Below are 20,708 nucleotides of genomic sequence, written 5' to 3' on the forward strand. Positions count from 1 at the left end.
AATTTGGACTGATGAGGAAAATGGGCAAATGTATGACAGATCCAATACAATATTATTAAATGTGAAGTTATCTACTTCGGAGGCAATAGGCTGGCAGATTATTATCTGAATGGTGAGAAATTAGGAAAAGGACAAGTGCAATTTACACATGTTTCACGTTGTATTAGTCATTGAAAAGTTTGAATGCAGAGACAGCAGGCAGTGAAGAAATAAAAAGGCAAGTTGGCCTTGATTGTGAGTGGCTTTTAACATAGAAACAGCAAGATCCCACAATATTTATTTAGGGCCTTGCTAAGGACCTTAAGTGTTGTGTACAGCTTTGGTCTACTTATCAGAGGAAGGACATTCATGCCATTGAGGGGGTACAATGAAGGTTCACCAGATTGATTTCTGGGGTAGCAGGACTAATGTATGAAGGAAGGCTGGATAGAATAAAGTTGGACTCATTGGCATTTGGGAAAATGAGAGGAGATCTCATTGAGATAATAAATTCACAGTTTAGATGCAGGATGAATGCTGCTTATGTTGGGAAAAGTCTAGATCAAGGGATACCAGTCTTTGGATAAGGGGTAAGTCATTTAGGACACAGATAAGGAAACTTTTTTACTGAGTTGTCAACTTGTAGAACTCCCTACCACAGTTTATTTGATATATTCAGAAGGGAGTTGGATTTTGCTCTTGTAGCAAGAAGGATCAAGATCTTGAAATCATTTGATCAGCCATGATTACCATGAAGGGTAATAGGCTTGAAGGGCTGACTGGTCTTCAGCTCATATTTGCTATGCATCTACAATTCTTTGCATTTTCTTTAGTATATTTGCTTAATTGCTGAAAACCCCTTTGCAAATCCCATGTAACAGAAATGTTCCTTTGAGCACTCTGGCTGCAGCAAATGGTAATTTTTCTTCAATTTAATAGATGTGTCCACCTACCACTTTGTATCTTCTCTTTCAATGTTACCATTTTTTAATTTGCGTCTTATGTTCATTTTGTGTACAAGTTTGATCTCTACTCCCATCTAGCCTTATTTCCATGTTGCTTTAATTGCAAAGTGCGACTTTGGCATGGGAAATCAAAAGTTGACAAATATGGTTTGACTTTGACCATGAAATAGTAATTGACCATGAAACAATAAATGGGATTTTGAAGATTCAATTTACAGCCAAATTTTTACTGTAGGTCATTTTAGCATGTTCATAAAATCAGTCATTAATAGTTTTCTATCTTGAAATGCGTCAACTGAAATATAAAAACTGATTTTCTAACCACGCAATTACATTTTGTTTATAAAGTGCCATTTGTTTAAAGTAAATACAGTACAACTCAGATTATCCAAAATGGTCAGAATTTTTTTTTCAGATAACTGGTCATTTTTTTTTTAAAACATCCCACTAGCAACAGCAAATCACTTGTATCAATGTTTAAACAAACAACAAGGGAAGGCTTTTAAAGCAATAAAATAATGTTTAATTCTCACCAAAAAAAATGCTGGCCACAATGCCACCACCGATCAGTTAGAAGGCTCCTGTTTCCACAGTCACTGGAGCTCCTGACGCCCAAGTCCAGACTTCAAATTCTCCCTTAGGCCTACCAAACATGCACACCAGGGAGTCCGGTGTGCATGTATGATAGTAGGTTGAGGGAAGGGTTTGGATTTGGCGTCAAGAGCTCTGTTGTGCCGAGGAGGGAGGGAAGGGGATAGGAGGGGTGGGAATGCCACCCAAGGTCCTCCTCCTTCCCGGGAGGCTGATCTCCTTGATGACACTAGGACTGCTTGCAGTTTGAGAGGGAGAGTTGGAGAGAAAAGTCAATGGAGAAGGTAAAAAAGAAAGTGAAAGAGATAGGGAGGTATTTACCTGAAATGAGGACATTTGTTCTCATTTCATGTCGAAGGAATGTTTTTTCAACCTATTGGGTCCATTCGGCTCCAAAAAGAATTGGATAAATGAGGATTTTGGAGAATCCGATTTCGGATAATCGAGTTGTACTATATCAATGGTGAAGATCTTGATGTTTTCCATTTCTTTTTGAAATTCAATGGCATGTTTAAATATTCAATTTTGAACACATTATTAGCAATGCCAATTTGTGTTTGAAATTTCTAATTTGCAGTGAAACTGAACATCTTTTCAAATAAAAAACATCAGTTTAAAATTACTGCAAGGGATTTATTTTTGCTATATTCATTAAATTAAAGGATTAAATTTAAATCTGTGAAAATAATGCATTTTTCTGGTCCAGCATAAGCAGAACTAGGATAGTTTTAATGACCAGTTTACAAGGACTACCATCTTGATAACACAATATATAAAAGTGCTGGAAAAACTCAGCAGGCTGAGCAGAGCAGCGTCTATAGAAAGGAAAGGGCCTGAGTCCTTCATTCGGGTATAAGCAAAGCTCAGGGCTGAAACGTTTGTTATTTCCCTTTGCTTCTTGTAGACTTGGCACAATCTGCTGAGTGCCTCCAACACAGCTGTGCATTGCACTACAATCACAGTGTCTGCAGTCTTTCCTGTTGAACACTTTGGTAGAATGGACAGCTTTTAAAATATTCATTGAGAACTTTTTTTTGCTTGAATAAATTAGTGTGATAATAGCCAAATAAAAGGTATAGCATTTACATTTAAAGAATTTATTTAAATTTTGCAGAACTTCACTTTTTAATTTAAGAGGGTAAAATTCTGCTGAGCAATTTCAGAATCAAATGATTAAAAATCTGGTACATTTTTTTTTAAACAGAAACTTCATTATTTGCATGATATGTAGTTTTTTTTTTACATCATAGGCACCAAGTAGTCTCCTTGATGCATTAGAACAGCATCTAGCTTCATTGGAAGGAAAGAAAGTTAAAGACTCTTCAACAGCTGCTAGCAGGTAATATACATTGATCTGAACAGTTGTAATGACAATTTCTAAATTAATCAGAATTGACATGAAAGAAAATGTCAAAATATCTGAATTGCAGGGTCCATAATTTGTACCCCCATCATGCAGTCTGGGAGGTATGGTGAGCAATGCAGAAAGAGACCCTTTGATGTAATAGACTGACAATGTGTTGAGATGTAATATTTTGCACTTGATCTCCTTTTGTCATTCCAAATCTAGGAGAATCCCCCCCCCCCCCCCCCCATAAGAATGAACATGACCAAATGTCATTTTGTCATTTGCAGAGGTAGAAATTTGAGATAATAATCAAATAGCTGATCAAACAGGCTATTTTCATCACCAGTTTTTGTTTTTAATGTTGAAGCTGCATTTTTATTTGCGAGTGTGAAGAATTCTTTTGTACCTTTTTTGCGCAGTAAAATCCCCATTATCCAGCACTTATGAGGATTGTGGATGCCAGCAATGCAAATATTCAGGTTGACTGAGACTCACTCTTACAATGCTTAAGAATACACCATTTAAAAGACAAAAGACAGTACAAAATGTAAAGTAATTTGAAAAAAAAATTAGTATTGTAGTCTTTAATTATAAAAAGCCCATTTCACATTTGCAAGTGATCCCAGGAATCACACGCCAATCGGCCTTTAAAGTGGCAAGTGTGAAAGCAAAATCAGCTCAATGCCAGCGTAGATTATGTCATCTCATGACAGGGATTGACTGCCTCAACCCCTAGTACAATCACGCCTGTGTTGCAATCAGGCAAGTGCGAAACTGGTAATTACATTGATGAATTGAAATTACCTATGTTTTTGCGTGAGTGGAGGAAGAAAAGATTAAAATGAAGGTATAAACATTGCCATGGAAAAGTCACAGTGGGGGAATGAGAGAGGAAATAAATAGCAATAGTGGACAAGTTTTAAACAGTGTGGGAAAATTGGTACCACTATAGTACACAATTTTTAAAGACTGAGGGGAAAAAGCAATGGCGAACCTGACTTCCCAGAATACTGTGCAGCAGAGAAACCCCTCTATGAATGTTCCATGCATGCAGCCGGGCATACAGCCCTTTCTCTGCCGCATGGAATTCTGGGAGGGCAGGTCCACCTTCGCTTTATCCTACAGTATTTATAAATTGTACGTGATAGTACTACCAACTTTCTTACCTTGTTTAAAAATTGTCTGCTATTGCTATATATTGCTCGCACTTTCCCAGTTCCTTGTATATGTCGGCATAACAACAGCAGGAGCTGAAGGGCTCATACTGTGCTGTACATAAAGATTAATTATGTTATAATTATGCATGATTACTTTTGTTCAGATGTAAGATCATAATACATTGATCAGGATTTAGGGCAGGTCCACCTCATTCGATGTATCATGATGTCATCAGTAGAAGGTAGAATACTCCTAACCCCGGGGATGCTCCTTGCAAGTGCAAAAGCATTCAGTGTCCCAGTTAGGAGTGGTCAAGTATGAAAAGCCAAATCACCATTCCTGTCCCAGGATACTAAATGGCCAATTTAGTGGGATGCAAGTTTGAAAGGGGCTTAAGGTTCACTTTAATTAATTAATTCCTTTATAAAATTTAAATTCTTGCATCAGTCACTGCCACTGTAACAGTGTTGCGCTAGCCTTTATGTTAATGGTGCTGCCATCATAATTAACCCCCTCCCCGAAGTTTACAGATAAATCCTTACTACTGCACTTAATACTAAAGATTATAGATTCTTACAAGGCAAGGATAGGGAGTCACTTTGGTGTGTGGCATCGACCATCTCTCTACCCTGATGTCCCAGTCAGGCTCTTGGTGCAACCTGGCTCACCTCCATGCATGTGTCCCGCCCGGTCAGATCCTTGGCACAACCTGGCTCACCTCTACACAAGTGTCCCAGTCAGGCCTTCGGCGCAACCCAGCTCATCTCCACGTAAGTGTCCCGGTCAGACCCTTTGCACAACCTGGCTCACCTCTACACAAGTTTCCCAGTCAGGCCTTGGGTGCAGCCTGGCTCACCTCCATGCAAGTGTCCCTGTCAAACCCTCGGCACAACCCAGCTCACCTTCACAAAAGTGTCCCACAGTCAGACTCTCAGCACACTCCAGCTCACCTCCACACGAGTGTCCCAGTCAGACCCTCGGCACAACCTGCCTCACCTTGACGCAAGTGTGTGACGGATTATGTTGTGCTTTGTATTGTATATAGATAAGTTTTTGGGAGATAAATTGTGGCAGGTTTTTTTTAGTGTAGGTCACAAACAAACAGTTCAAAACAGATCTCATTTAAAATACTGGAGCTCTGCTCAAGCTAGACAGGCCAGCTCCAAATGCCTTTGGAAAAGCTTTGAGGAGTGCATATAGAGACTTTACTCATGGATTGTTGTTTTGGAAAGCAACACATGAAAGAACTCGGAGGATTAAGTTCGGAGGTGCAGGCTGTCTGAGTGCAGTTTGTTGTTCTAGAAGGATCATGTGGTTTTGCAAGCATAGAGAGTCAAACAGGCTTTTCTCTGGGAGAGACGGAGAATTCAGTTCAGCAGCAACTGGGACTGGAACATGACAAGCTGGAAAAACCCCATTTGGAAGATGGGTTGTGAGTTCTTAATTCAGCCTGGTCAAAGCCCTTGTGGTCCATACAAGAGGAGAGGACTAGCTGCCTAATGTTTCACTTGAAGTAAGGGGAAAAGAAATGACTCTGTGGTGATCTGAAAGAAAGAGGTTATCATCTGGAAAACCCTGATGGGGCAAGTTTCTTTGGCAAAACACTGGCGTGGCTGATTAAAAGGGATCTGTTTGTGTCCAGCGAACAACAAATCGCTTTGAAAACTGACAAGAACCTTCCTGATTGGTAACCATTTACCTTCCAAGCACCAAAGCCTGGAGAAATTCATTTATGTTAAATTCTGTGCACAATATAAGAATTGCCTGCAACCAGGAAACTTGGAGGAATGAGAAGTGAGATTGGACTGCGTATCTAAGAACTTTTCTAAACTTACACACACACACATTACATACACGTGCACTTAGAATTAGAAGGAGGGTTGTAAGTTAATAGTAATAAATTCAAGTTTGATCCAGTTTTCATGTTTAAAGATAATTAAAAGCAACTTTTGTTTAAGTAACCATTTGTCTTGGTGAATATCTTTTTGGGGTTTTGGGGTCCTCTAGGCTCGTAACAAGTGTCCCGGTCAAACCCTTGGCACAATCAAGCTCACCTTCACACAAGTGCGCCTTCCTTTAAATTCAAACCCCAGTCGCTGGCACTGTAACAGCGTTGAGCTAACTACACTAATTGCCACCATCTAATTAACCTCCCATCTCCTCCAAGTTTATAGATAAAGCCTTACTTAATAATATACTAATAAAGATTAAAAAAAAACTTACCAGGCAGGAATAGGGCAAAACTTCGAGAGAATCTACCCGGTGGGACCGACTGGCTCTTCATCCTAGGTCCTGCCATTTTATTTAAACACAACTTTATTGAAACTTTATTCAAACAACTGCTGTGGGCAAGACATGACTGTAGCGCTCTGCTGGCTGAATGTTTGTTCCAAGGGGTTGTGTGTTGCTTCACAGAATATTTACTTTTACAATTTTAAACTTTTGTTTAAACCTTTATTTTCTTCCTTTTTGGCTGTTTGAGTTTCCTATTGATTGAATGCCAGATAATGGGGATTTTACTGTAGTTGATAGGCTTCAAAAGTTTAAAACTAGTCACTTACTAGTTTACTTCGACTTAGGTCTGGGTACTAAGAATTGCCACATCCGATTAGGAGAGAGACACGTCTGTTGAAGGTGGGAAGGGGAATATAATTGAACATTATAAATAGTCTGCAAACCTATTGTGCTTGGCACAAGGCATCAGTTGGTGTCAAAATTTCTCCAATGGGATTTGATAAACCAGTCTCCAATTTTTAAAATTATTTGAGCAAACTAAACTTCTATAAGATTAGAATGTAAAAATACATTGATTTGCTACATTCATTAATGAATTTAGCTGTTTCTTTGAATTCTGTGAAACTGAAATTCATCTCAATTGGTTAATTATTTTCTAAAAGAAAGGATTTTGATATATTCAGTCTTGTAAGATAGTTAATGTACAAATTATGCAAATAATTGTGTTGGTTTTGAAACCTGTTATTTGTGTTCATTTGGTGAGTGTTTTAAGTTGCTGATTCTTGTATTTATTTTCCCCCAGGGCTACCACACTTTCAAATGCAGTCTCATCACTTTCTAACACTGGGATGTCACTTAGCAGAGTAGATGAAAGAGAGAAACAAGCTGCTTTGGAGGAAGAGCAGGCCCGTTTGAAAGCACTCAAGGTGGTGTGTTGTGTTTTTGTTTTATTTTCTCTTCCTCTTTCATATTGTGCAAGACAAATCAAATTTCCAAAGTGATATTACTTAAGAATTGTGTACTCATTAGTAATGTTTGAATGTGAAGATGAATTGTTGCCTTTCATAACTCTGTTGAACAATCCTTTCAATTCAGACTACTGATTTCCCCTGTACTTTGTGATTACTGTATTTTCACGCATATAATGCGCACACACACATATAATGCATGGAAATTCTTAAACTATGTAAAACATATTCTCGTATAGCTGCACACATATATACTGCGTGGGTGTAGTAATCTACATTCCAAATCACAAGAGCAATTTGCATTTACTTGGGACAAGAGACAATCTGCTGCAGTTAATCTCCTGCAATTTACAACTCATTTAACTTCCCCCAGAGGTGTCAATCATCCATTATACAGATGATATCCTCCTGCAAGATCCATCAGAGACTGTTCTCCTCTTAATATACGGTACTCAGCTGAACCACTGGGATCCATTTAGCATGAGATCCATTCATGCTCTGTTGATTCCCCCACCCCTCACTATAAAATCATTCTATTCTGCTTAAACAAGGGAGACTACAACGGGATGAAGGAGCATTTGTATGCTGAATGATGTATGTGTATGATGAAACAGTGGCAGTAGAAAACTTTGAAAGGATTTTTTTCCATTGCACTCAACAAAAGTATATTTCAGGTAAAAGGCAAGGACAGCAAGGGGAGGGAGAGCCAGACTTGGATAATAAAGGAAGGCATTAAATGAAAAGTTGGGGAAACTTGAAAAAGCAACAAAGAACCACTAAGGCAGCAATCAACAAGGAAGGAAAGTCAGATGATGAAAGTAAACTTGCCCAAATATATAAACAGATGATTTTTAAAAATCATATAATGATATAAAGTGGAAAAAGTTTGCAAAAGTGAATGTCAGTCCGATAGAAGATGAGAAGAGAGAATTATTATCGTGTTAAGTAGAAAATGACCAAGGCCTTGAACAACTATTTTGTCTTTGTCTTCATGGTGGAACACACGTCTAATGTGCCAAAGAGAGATGTTAAGGATATGATGGGAAGTGAGTTCCTCAATACAATCGCTATCACTAAAGCAGTAGTGCTGAGCAAACTAGTGGGTCTGAAGATAAAGTCCCCTCCGGATGGAATACATTCCAGCTTATTGAAAGAAATAGCGAAAGTTGTAGTAGAGCTGTTTGTGAAAATTTACCAAAATACTCAGAGAAATCTGAGTTGATTGGCAGATAGCAAATGTCATGCCACTAGGATGTTGACAAAAGGCAGATAACTGTAGGACAGTTAGCTTAATGTCTGAAGTTTGGAAAATACTTGAAGCTATTATGAGGGAGGAAGTAGTGACATAGCTGGATAGAGATTAATACATCAGGCAGACACTGCATGGATTCAGGAAGGGCAGGTCCTATTTGACAAATTTACTGGAATTCTTCAAAGATATAAAAAGGCAGGAGATAAAGGGGAGTACCTGGATGTTGTAGATTTAGATTTCAAGAAGGTGTTAGATATGGTAAAATACATTATCCATGAGCTAGGGACATATGGAATTGGGGGTACATTATTAACATGGATAGAGGATTGGCTAACCAATGGCAGGCAGAAAGTTGGGATAAATCGTTGTTTCTCTGGTTGTAATCCATGGTGACCAGAATGCCACAGGGGTCAGTGCTAGGCCCACTACTGTTCATGATGTACACTAACAACATGACATACATTATCAATTTGAAAGAGTGGACCGATTGTATCTGAATTTGCTGATGACACTAATTTGAATGGAAGAGCAAATTTTGCAAAGAATGTGGTAAATCTGCAAAGAGATGTGGATGGATTAAATGAGTGGGCAAATGTCTGCCAGATAAAGTAAATGTGAGTTCATTCACTCGGAAGGGAAAAAATGGTGATCAGATTATTTAAATGATGAAAGATGGCAGCATGCTGTTACGTTATGTTGAGGAACATGGGAATGCTTTTGCATGAATCTCGAAAGATTGGTTTGCACGTGCAACAGGTAATCCAGAAGGTAAGTGGAATGTTGGCCTTCATTGCTAGAAGGATTTAATTTAAGAAAAGGGAAGTTCTGCTGCAACTTTGCAACTTGTTAGGCAAAGCAACTCAGTGGCATTGTTAGCTTAGCGGTTAGTGCATTGCTATTACAGTGCCAGCAACCTGTGTATGAATTCACCACTGTCTGTAATGAGTTTGTATATTTGCCCCATGTCCTTGTGAATTTCCTCCAATATTAGCAAAGATGAACGAGGTTGTAGATTAATTTGTTTCATGTGTGTATTTAGGTAGCCTGGTATCTTATGCATGAAAGACCTATACTGGGGGTGGCTTGGGAGGAGGGAGGGGGGAGGGAGAAAAAGTCACTGTAAATGTGTGGAAAAGAAAAAGTGTATATCATGGCTATTGTGATTTATGGTGTGAAAAATAAAAAATTAAAAAAAAAAAAAAAAAAAGACCTATACTGTACTGTATCTAAATTCATTTAAATTGTACAGGGTACGGTTTAATTCTGGACTCTTTACTTGAGGAAGGATGTACTGGCTTTGGAGGCAGAACAAAGAAGATTAATCAAGTCAATTCTGGATATGAGGGGGGAGGGGATCAACCCACGAGGATAGATTGAATCATGGGGATTTACTCATTGGAATTCAGGAGAATTGAGAGGAAATGTTTTTACAAACAATAGATGAGAAGGAGGTAGGTGAGACCAGAACTAGGGAACATCTCCTCAAGGTTTGGATGATAGGTTTAGGACTGAGTTGAGAGAGAGCTGCCTTTCCCAAAGAGCAGTGACTCTGATATTCTCTGCCCACAAAAGCAACAGAGCCTATCTCATTAAATATATTTAAGGCATAGTTTTTTTTTCATAGTAGGGAATTAGCGCTTGTAGTGAAAAGGCAAGACGGTGGAGATCCAGACCCAGTTCGGTCACTATCTCATTAAATGATAGAGCAGGCTTAATGGGCCAGATGGCCTACTCCTGCTTTTGTTTCTTATGCTACAGAACACTGAACAAATCTTTCTTCCTTTCCGTGGTCATGCCATTGTAAATGGTTCCCTCTACTCACATTATCATTTTTAGTTTCAAATCCATTACCATTGCAAGCTGACTTTGAAAGTCCATTCTATGCTACTTTTAAGAGCTATTGTGGTTAATTGGTCCCAAAAAGCAGAGCTAAATCCTCGATTATGACAATATTGTTTTGCCATCTACTCAAACCGTAGTGCAGCTTTTGGTGTTCTTTCGAGGTTTTTTTTGCCCACAATCATAGAATTGTCCAAACTTGGGTCTTGTGCTTAATTAGATCATAATGACTTGTGCTTTTTTTCATTAAAAATGTAAAGTATTTCAAAATCAATATAAAGTGAATTCCCTCATGTTGATACGAATTATGAAAATGTAAAAGGAAGACACAAATTTAATGTAATAAACTGCATAAAAATTAATTTAATTTTTCCAATTAAATTTGAGTAATATGTTAAACAGCTGCTACATTGACATTATTTGTGGCTGATTAAAGCTGTTTTCTCATGTCTGTTAAATAGTTAGAGTTGTTTTCTAACAGGAGCAACGATTGAGGGAACTTGCAAAGAAATCCTACCCACCTTCTGGAACAACTGCGGCATCACCCAGTTCTACTTCGGGTGGAAGTATCAACACATCAGCAGCCATAGATCTCTTCTCTACCCCTAGTTCTTCCAACAGGTATGAACTTGGCAACTGGTTTTACTTTGGGCTTTTTGAGCTGCTTTCTGAATTTGACTGGTAAATACGATTTCAAAATCCAAAATACTGACGATATTGAATTGCTCAGCAGGGCAAGACAGTATTTGTGGAGTGAAAAGTTAATGTTTCGCAGCACGCATCTTTTTATCATTACTGGGAAAAGTGAGAAGTGTTTATGTTGAAGAGAAGATTTGAATAGGACATAAATGAGGAAAGTAGTTGGGGGGGGAACGAATACTTGAATTCTGAGATACAGAACAATTGCTGGAAATCGATAATGCTAGAAATACTAAGCACATTAGGGAACTAGAGGCCCAAATGGTGGTGAGAGAGGAGGTGTGGGCACAAGTGCAGCACCTCCTGCAGCTACAGGAGTAGGGATCAAGAGCCCCAAACAGTCCTTCCAAGTGAAGCAACACTTCACATGAATCTGCAGGGCTCACTTACTGGATCTGGTGCTACCATTAGGCCTTTTCATACTGCGGGTGAGCAGTGATCATACTTGGACCTAGATGAAATTCCTGGGAAGGCAAGACCTCCCGGGCCTTTCACACCATGATCCAAGTTCCTTAGAATTTTTCCTCCCTGGCAATTTGGGGGGGGGGCCGCCCCCAGCGATGACTCATTACTCACTCACAGGAGTAAGAGGTTACTCTAACCAGAGTTCTCAGGATATCCGAATTGGAGCTTTATGTTGTTCCTCTTTGATATGGGAACATTCTCCATGGAGAGAAAGAATATTTTGAAATGTGAACTATCATTGACAAATGGCAATTATTTCTTGGTTTTGAATAAGAGAATTGTCCAGGGCTTTGATCTCCCCGTGACTTATACCTGTTGGGCGGAGACTGCATCTGACTCAGTCTGAAAAACTAAGAATTGTAGTCAATGTTTTGGATCTGGACCCTTTTATCAGTATCTCCAAAAAGTTGGTGTATAACCTGCTGAGTTCCTATGGCAATTCTTTTTTTGCTCAAGATTCCAGCATCTGCAGTCTTTGAATTTCTCTGGCTTGGCCTTCAGATCACTCTGATAGTTTGCATTTGAGATATGTACTCTGGAGAGAGGCATTCTCAGCAGGAAATCTCACCAGTGCTATCTTAGCAACATTCTCAGTTCATTGAAAGGACAAGCAAATCAATGCCAGTATGCCCAAGGCCAACATCCCCAGCATTAAGATGAGAGTTGCTGTCAGTGGGCTATGTTGGACAGTCTATGTGGTTAACATAGTTCACCCCAAACTTTCAAAACAGGTGCTCGTTTCAGAATTGTGTCATGGGAGAAATTTTCATTCAGATAGCAGCTTCTTTGAAGTGCACTCTTTCTCTCTTCCCCCTCCCCACCAACCCAACTGTAATCAGGGAATCTCTGGCCCCATTTCTGCTTGAAATGAGAATGTGTGGCGGCACACCAATTGGCAGGCGAATCTGCCCCTCTTGTAATCCACGCGGTGGGTCAGCCGCCCAAAATGGCACCATTGGGGGTTTCCCCTTCTTCTCAACACAGGGCTCAGATCCCACACTGGGGGTCCACATGATGCCCGGGTGACATCAGCTCCCCACCAGCGCGGTTCTCAGTCAGGTCTGGGCTGGGAGTATAAGTCCAGCCCAGCAGCCTGCAATAAATAAGTTCTGCACACTGAGCTCAACCTGTCTGGTTGTGTTCTTTCAGTAGCAGTGTAGCTGCTGCTACAATTGGTGGCCCCAACTGGTTCAAATGTCTTTGAACCCATCATGAGCGAACCTGGTATCAGTGCTATTGCTGTCAAGCTGCCTGACTTATGGGTTCAGGAGCCGGAGACCTGGTTTGGCCACGTGGAGGCTCAGTTTCACCTCCGTGAGATTTCATCTGATATGACCAAATTCTACCATGTGGTTGCTGCCCTGGACTAGGCCACCACCAAACACCATGCTGCACCTCGTTCAGCACCCACCTGCCGAAGACAAATATGAGACCATCAAGTGAGTGCTCACTGGATCCCTTGGACTATCCAGGTGCCAGCGTGCCACTCAGATGCTACACCTCGATGCCTCGGGGGACAGGTCCCCGATGGAACTGATGGACGAGATGCTCGCGCTCATGGGTGATCACATCAATTTGCCACTTTCGAGCGCATTTTCCTTGACTATCTGCCCATGGACATCCGGCTGTTACTGGCCCAAGAGAGCTTTACCATCCCGAGGAAGATCGCTCAGAAGGCCCAAGAGCTATGGCTCGAGTGATTCCCGGAGGGCTCGGCAGTCCAGCAGGTCACGAGGCACGGGCATGACCACACCAATCCCGCCCCTAGCGCTGAGGTAGAGCATCTGGCCCCTGCAGGGGCCACCAAGAGCATAACCAGGGGCACGGCATCTCCTCCAGCCCTCTACTTCTACCACCAGCACTAGGGAGCCAAGGCTCAGAAGTGTCGTCAGCTCTGCTCATTCCAGGGAAATGAGCAGGCTGGCCGCTGTTAATGGCTGCGGCGGTTGGCCAAGGACACAGCCTCCTCTATCTGCGGGACTTGGTTAGTGGCCGGCAGTTCCTCATCAACACTGGGGCCCAGATCAGCGTCATCCCAACCACAGCTATCGAGTCCAAGAACCAACCTTGAGGACCTCCCCTCCGTGCGGCCAACACAAAGAGACCTGGATGTATGGAGACAAGAAAGTCCACTTCCAGATCAGCCGACGCAAGTTCTCGTGGAGGTTCACTGTCTCATCCCTTCCGACTCCCATCCTGGGTGCCGACTTCCTCCTCGTCCACGGGCTTCTGGTGGACATTCGAGGTAGGCGCCTGGTGGCCGCCTGTACTTTCTAGGTCGTACGCCTCGATCTCTCCCACACAGAATATCTGCAGATGGCCACGATCAGCACACCCAGAGACGAGTTCCAGCAAATCCTAGACAATTTTCTGACCCTCCTCAAGCCACAATTCTTCACTGCCTCACCGCGCCACGGGGTATTCCACCACATCCCCACCCAGGGCCTACCAGTTCACGTCAAGGCACGCCTGACAAGCTCCAGATGGCGAATGAGGAGTTTTCGCATCTGTTTGAGCTGGGGATCATTCAGTGGTCCGACAGCCCGTGGGCCTCGCCACTCCACCTGGTCCCAAAAGCCTCCGGCGGCTGGTGCCCCTGCGGAGACTATCGACTGCACAACGAGGCAACAGTTCCTGACCGTTACCCCATCCCTCGCATCCAGGACTTTACGGCCAACCTGCATGGTGTGCGGGTAGCACCAAATCGTGGCGCACCCTGAAGACATACCCAAGATGGCCATCACTCCCTTCGGCTTGTTCAAATTCCTTCGCATGCCATTCGGGCTCAAGAACGCCGCTCAGACCTTCCAGCGTCTCATGGACTCAGTGGGCAGGGACCTGGATTTTGTCTTCATTTACTTAGACAACATCCTAATTGCCAGCAGGAATTGGGCGCAACACAAGGCCCACCTGCGCTCCCTCTTCTCCCGGCTGGCCGACTTCGGCCTCACTATCAACCCAGCCAAGTGCCAGTTTGGGAAAGAGTCCATGCAGTTCCTGGGCCATACCATCATGGCCGAGGGAGCCATGCCTGCCGCTACGAAGTTTTCCGCTATCACGGAGTTCCCACGTCCAGACAATTTCAAGGGACTGCAGAAGTTTGCGGGTATGGTCAACTTCTACAACCGATTCATCCCGGGAGCTGCGCGCATCATGCAGCCACTTTTCGCCCTCATCGCAGCCAAGCACAAAGTGTTCACCTGGACCCCAGAAGACTGTGGTGCATTTGAGGCCACCAAGGACGCACTCGCGAAGGCTACCATGCTCGCCCACTCTCCGTCGATGCCTCTGCCACAGCCATTAGTGCCATCCTGGAGCAGCAGAATGGACAATGGAAGCTACTTGCATTCTTCAGCTGGCTTCTCTGCCCTTCAGAGTGCAAGTATAGCGCTTTTGACCGTGAGTTACTGGCCATGTACCTGGCGGTAAGGCATTTCCGCTATTTCTTGGAGGGGAAGACTTTTACCATCTTCACTGACCACAAACCCCTCACAGGCACTCGTGATGGCGAAGGACCCCCTGGTCGGCCCACCAGCAGCGTCACCTCTCCTTCGTGTCGGAGTTTACCACTGACATTTGGCACAAGGCGGTGAAGGACAACGTGATCATCGATGCACTCTCGCGACCGGCCATCTGCGTGCTGACGCCCGGCCTCGACTTTGACCAGCTCACCCGGGACCAGAAGTCCGACGAGGAGACTCGAGCCTTCAGGACTGCCATCAGGGGCCTGCGGTTCTGAGACCTCCCGACTCTGAACGGCGGAAGCACCGTCCTGTGCGATGTCTTCATGGGTACCCCACAGCCAGTGGTCCCCCAGTAGTGGTGCAGGCAAGTCTTCCATCACATACACGACCTTTCACACCTGTCCATCAGGTCCACAGTCCGGATGGTAGCAGAGTGGTTTGTCTGGCACGGGCTGCGGAAGCAGATCGGGGGCTGGGCCAGAACATGCACCCAATGCCAGATGTCCGAGGTACACAGGCACATCAGGGTGCCCGTACAAGAGTTCAAACATGTCCGGGAACGGTTCAGCCACATTCATGTGGACATAGTCGGGCCCTTACCCGTTTGCCAGGGCAACCGTTACCTGTTCACGGTGGTGGACCGCACCAGTTGTTGGCCCGAGGTGATCCCAATGCCAGAAGCCTCCACGGATTCCTGCTCCCTAGCTCTGTTGCACGGTTGGGTCGCCCGGTTTGGAGTTCCGAATCATCTCACCAGCGATCGGGGTGTCCAGTTCACCTCTGCGTTCTGGGCACAGCTCGCCAACAGGTTGGGGATCAAGCTACACCACACCACCGCCTATCATCCACAGGCCAATGGGCTGGTCGAACGTCTGCACAGCCACCTTAAGTCGGCACTAATGGTCCGCCTCACCTGTCCAGACTGGGTGGATGAACTGCCTTGGGTGCTCCTGGGCATCTGCTCCACACCCAAGGAGGATCTGCAGGCGTCATCAGCTGAGCTGGTCTACGGTGCACTGCTGGCACTTCCTGGTGAGTTCATCAACACACCTCACAACCCCAGCGATCGCCACACAAGCTACTTCCCCATCTTCGGGCCCGCTTGGACTCCTTCGCACCCCCATTGCCGCCCAGACACTGCACACGACCATCTCACATCCCCAGCGAGCTTCTTTGCACAGAGTATGTTTTTATTCGGCGGGGCCTGCCCGCGACACCTCTGCAGAGACCTTACAAGGTTGTCCAGCGTTCAGGGCCTACGTTCACTCTGGACATTGGCAGCAGGTGAGAACTGTTTACTGTGGACAGGCTGAAGGCAGCGCACCTCGACCCCACCCAACCAGTGATTGTGGCCCAGCCCAAGAAGCGAGGCCGCCCAACTAAAAAGGACAGTGGCACCAGTTCTGGGGGTGGGGGCTGTGTGGCAGCACACCACTAGGCAAGTGAACCAGCCCCATTTGTAATCCACGTGGCGGGGCAGCTGGCCAAAATGACACTGTTGGGGGTTCCCCTTCTTCTCAGCACAGGGCTCAGAAGCCCGCGCTGGAGGATCACTTGACGCCCGGGTGACGTCAGTGCCCCCCAGCACAGTTCTCAGCCAGGTCCGGGCTGGGAGTATAAGTCACTGAGCTCAACCCGTATGGTTGTGTGTTCTTTCAGTTGCAGTGTAGCTGCTGCTACAAAGGAACATTTTGAATGGTATCGAGAAACTTGTGGTCATGCATTATTCTTTATAAATGGGTTAAGTCTATTTTGAGTCAAAAGCATTTTAATTAGCACAGAGTTCCTCATTCCCATTTCGTTATTTACTTTATTCCATATATTAATCAGATGTTTCATCAGTGGTGTATCCCTGTCTCCAGATATTAATCTCGGTTCCCATATATACAAAATCTTCAGATGTCTTCTCTCCCATCTTATCCATCTTTCTTAATCCATAGTGATTTCTCTCCTTTGTGTCGCCTTATAATTTTTTTTAATTTAGAAGTTGCAGACCTCCCAATTCATACTTTCATGTTAATTTTTTCCCTGGCTTATTTCTTAACCCCCTCTAATCACAAAAAAAACAGTAGAGGGGATTCATCCTCTCAACACAAAGCATTGCGTGGGAAGCAGAAGATGTTGTGGAGAAATTGAGGTTAATGCATTTTGGGGTTAAGGAAATGTATAAATAATGGATCAAGTGCTTTTTTTTGGAATGACAACACAAGCAAATTGTTTCCCATCCGGCCTCCTGGCTAGAAAGTCTATGTTCAAATCCTATATCCTTTTTCATATGTAAACAAGAAAATCTGCAGATGATAGGGTTGTGCAATACACAAAAAGGATGGAGAAACTCAGCAGGTCACTCAGCAAACATAGGAAGTAAAGGGTAGCCTCTGTCCACCTATTTCCTCTTGAATGCAAGTCAATGCAAGCATGTGCTCTTCCTCTTCCTTTCCACTTTTTCAGATTTCTGTTTTACCAGATTCCTGACGAAGGTCTCCTGCCCAAAATGTGGTTGCCTTTCACTTCCTATAGATGCGTGACCTGCTGAATTTTTCCAGTATTTTCACATACGGAGTTCTTTGTTTCATGTTCTGAACTGCTGCCTCGTTTTGCCTAATGTATTCACTATTAGAATTGGCATCTTGAAATGGAAAGGATAGTCAATGGAGATGGTGGTCTCCACATGTTGATCTGGTGATGCAATTTCATAACCAAGAGGTATTTTACCATTTGTTCACACTAATTTTCCCAGAGGTGATCTGCATATTTTTAGTGAAATGTTTCTTTGTGGACAGGCTTGAATTACTTATAAAATTAAGATTCCTATTTTCATTTTCTCCTTGTCTCTCCTGACTAGGACCACCTGAAATCCAATACCTTTACACTGCCATTTCATCAGATATCAGATCTGAAGCATATTTTCTAACTGTAATTGAAGTAAAATGCCAAACTTGTTTAGATATTTCTTTTGGGGTGGGGGGAATACTTTGTTGGATTATTTTGTAAAATCTTGTCTGATTTGAAATTGTATCTACTTTGAAACACTCTTATAGAATACAAGATGCAAGTTCCGTTTTAATTTTTTACTTCCAGTACATCCAAACTGCCAAATGACTTGCTTGATCTTCAGCCAACGTTTCAGCCATCCATGCATTCTGTTATAACAGTGCCCCTGGCAGCCACGACATGGGGAGGTAAGATGACGCAAAATCTTTGACTTGGCAAAGTAGACTTCTTTCAAATTAAAAACAAAGAGCTTTTTAAATTTTGTTATGTATCACAGTTTCAGGCCTTTCCAGCCCACAAGCTTGTGCCACCCAAATACACCCAATTAAATTATAACCCCCTGTACATTTTGAAGGGTGAGAGGAAACCAGAGGAAACCCTCCCAGACACGGGAAGAACATAAAAACTCCTTACAGAAAGTGCTGTATACGAACCTGGGTTGCTGGTACTGTAATCGCAATGCTAACTGCAGCTAACTTGGAGTTGTTGGATTATTTGATCAGAATGCCAAATGGGTCAAAAAATTGTTAACCCTGAAATTGAAATTAAATTCACTGATAGGCTAATAAATTATGTAATTGAAGTGCGCAAAATTTTTAAAAAATGTATTGGATAACTAAAATATAGGGATCAAATCAGAGGAGAAAATATAAGCAACATATTTTTGGGGCTTTATCAATTTATTGACATTCCTCTGTTAAGAGTGTGTGTGTTGGAGAGAATAAAAACATGCACTATAAAAGGCAAATATAAAGAGCTATCAGTTTTTGGGAGTCTTGGGGAATGTAGTTTGAGGATGAATAGAATGTATTTCAGGTTGAGTTAAGGGGAAATGTATCATGGAATGTGCCTTGGTGAGTTGATAACTCCATGGGCTGAAACTAAACATTCTTCCATTCCCAATGCGTGGTAGTCTATTGATGATCATTCCTCTTGACATCTGTTTATCTTTGTTGCTTACTGAGGGGTGGTGCTGGGTGGGGTGGGGGGGCCAGTTAGCAAGTTAACTGTTGATAATTGCTTCTTGAGAATAGATGAGGCACTCGGTATCCTGGTCTCTAACTCTTTCAAAACTGAAATTGGGTCATTTCAAAAAAGGTCTGAAATTTTCCTAACGCTTGTTGAATTAAATTTGTTTTTGGAAATTATCAACATGAATCTTTTCTCTGACTAATTAATGTTTGGCTTGTACTTCTGTAGTTACTGTCCAAATGCTATTGCAGGGTGATATTGCCAGTGTACATTTAGTCAGCTTTCACTTGTTAACTGTTACCCAGCTGAAGCCTCTCATCTCTCAACCCTTCCTCTGTTTTTGTCTTGTTACTGTAAAATTTCTGACTTTGACCCTTGAATATGACATTTCCTGCACCTAAACTTCTGATGAGAGGTTTGAAGCTATTATTTCATATCTGGAATGACTTTGCCACCAATTCTATTTGTGGTTTTGGCAATGTTGTGCATCTAAACTAGATTGTTTGCAAGTAGGATGCTTTTAATCCTCATAAAGCAGGAAAGTCTGCAGATGCTGTGATTGTAGTGCAATACACAAAAGTGCTGGAGAAACTCAGCAGTTAATCCATAGGAAGTGAAAGGTAACCATCATTTTGAACCTAAAGCCTTTATCAAAGAATGGATAAAAAGCAGGCATGCGCCTGAATAAAAAAAAAGGTAGCTCTGAATGGAGTGAGAAGGGAACGGGGTGGGGAGCTGGAGGAAAGAGAGACTGGGGGAAGTGTTTCATAAAAGTTGGTTAATATGAATACTGTTTGGTTAGAGAGTGCACAGATGGAATATTAGGTGTTGTTTCTCTGATTTGTGGGTGACCTCAGTTTGGAATTGCATGAGCTGGTGTGGAATAGTGTGTGGAATTAAAATGGTGGGGGGGGGGTGGGGGGTTGGGCACTGAGAGGTCCCTGCATTGTAGCAGACAGAGCGAAGATGCTCCATGAAACGATCTCACAGTCTGCGTCCGGTCTCTCCTGTAGAGGAAGCCACAATGATAGCATCAGATGCAGTAGATGACCCCTGCAGATACACAAGTGAAGTGTAGCTTCACTTTGAAGGACTGTTGGGGCCCTGAATGGTGGTGAGGGAGGAGGTATGGGGCCGTGTACCATTTCTTATGGTCACAGGGATGGGATTTGTGGGTTAAGATGGGATAAATGTGGTGTCGAAGGAGTTTGGGGTGGTGATGGGTTAAATTGCGATAACTGAGAGGAGCTGAAGACCAGAGCTGCTACAGCTGCCCACAATATAGCACATTGGAGAAAATGCTTTGCAGATGAAGAGTGCAGCAACATTGCAACCCGAGTTATCTGTTAATGTATTCTTGGATTGGAGAGGGCATGGCAAAGAAGGGAGTCTCCTCTGAATGCCAACCCAAACATGGTGATATCTGATACAAATCTCATGAACCACAGTATTGAATGACTAAAAATAAAAATTGACAAATGTTGTCTTTATTTATTTTCTACCCCTGCATAAATTCTGTACCAGCAAATTCCCATAATCCAAGCATGGAATTTGCCTGTGTAGTCATTCAAGAAAAATGAGATTCAACCTGAGCAATGAGGTTTTTTTTAAAACCTCTTGAAAGAGCTTTGTTCAAAGATGTCCAAAAACTATTAAAAAAAAAGGGGTATATTTGTCTTTCTCTATCTGCTCATTATGGAAAACGATTTGTCAAATATATGGAAGATATTTACAGATGGTTTGGATTATCAGAGGTGCATTACCATTTCCTTTTTAAGA

At 42.8% G+C, this 20,708-nt stretch overlaps 1 protein-coding gene across 26 annotated transcripts in view; it reads left to right on the forward strand.

The window, feature by feature from the left end:
• picalma (phosphatidylinositol binding clathrin assembly protein a) overlaps positions 1 to 20,708 on the forward strand; it is a 175,234-nt gene that overhangs the window by 104,237 nt on the left and 50,289 nt on the right. For 18 of the 26 annotated variants that reach the window (XR_011342123.1, XM_069890923.1, XM_069890925.1 and 15 more), the window contains 4 exons: positions 2,786 to 2,874; positions 7,079 to 7,205; positions 10,817 to 10,956; positions 18,045 to 18,145. Coding sequence is in view for 25 of the 26 variants with exons in the window: in XM_069890923.1 (XP_069747024.1) it covers positions 2,786 to 2,874; positions 7,079 to 7,205; positions 10,817 to 10,956; positions 18,045 to 18,145 (457 nt within the window). In the remaining variant the exon portion in view is untranslated. The remainder of the gene's footprint in view (positions 1 to 2,785; positions 2,875 to 7,078; positions 7,206 to 10,816; positions 10,957 to 18,044; positions 18,146 to 20,708) is intronic. The other 8 variants (XM_069890936.1, XM_069890912.1, XM_069890910.1 and 5 more) reach the window with 1 other exon arrangement.

Source organism: Narcine bancroftii, chromosome 7 (assembly GCF_036971445.1).
Source record: "Narcine bancroftii isolate sNarBan1 chromosome 7, sNarBan1.hap1, whole genome shotgun sequence".
Taxonomy (NCBI): Eukaryota; Metazoa; Chordata; class Chondrichthyes; order Torpediniformes; family Narcinidae; genus Narcine; species Narcine bancroftii.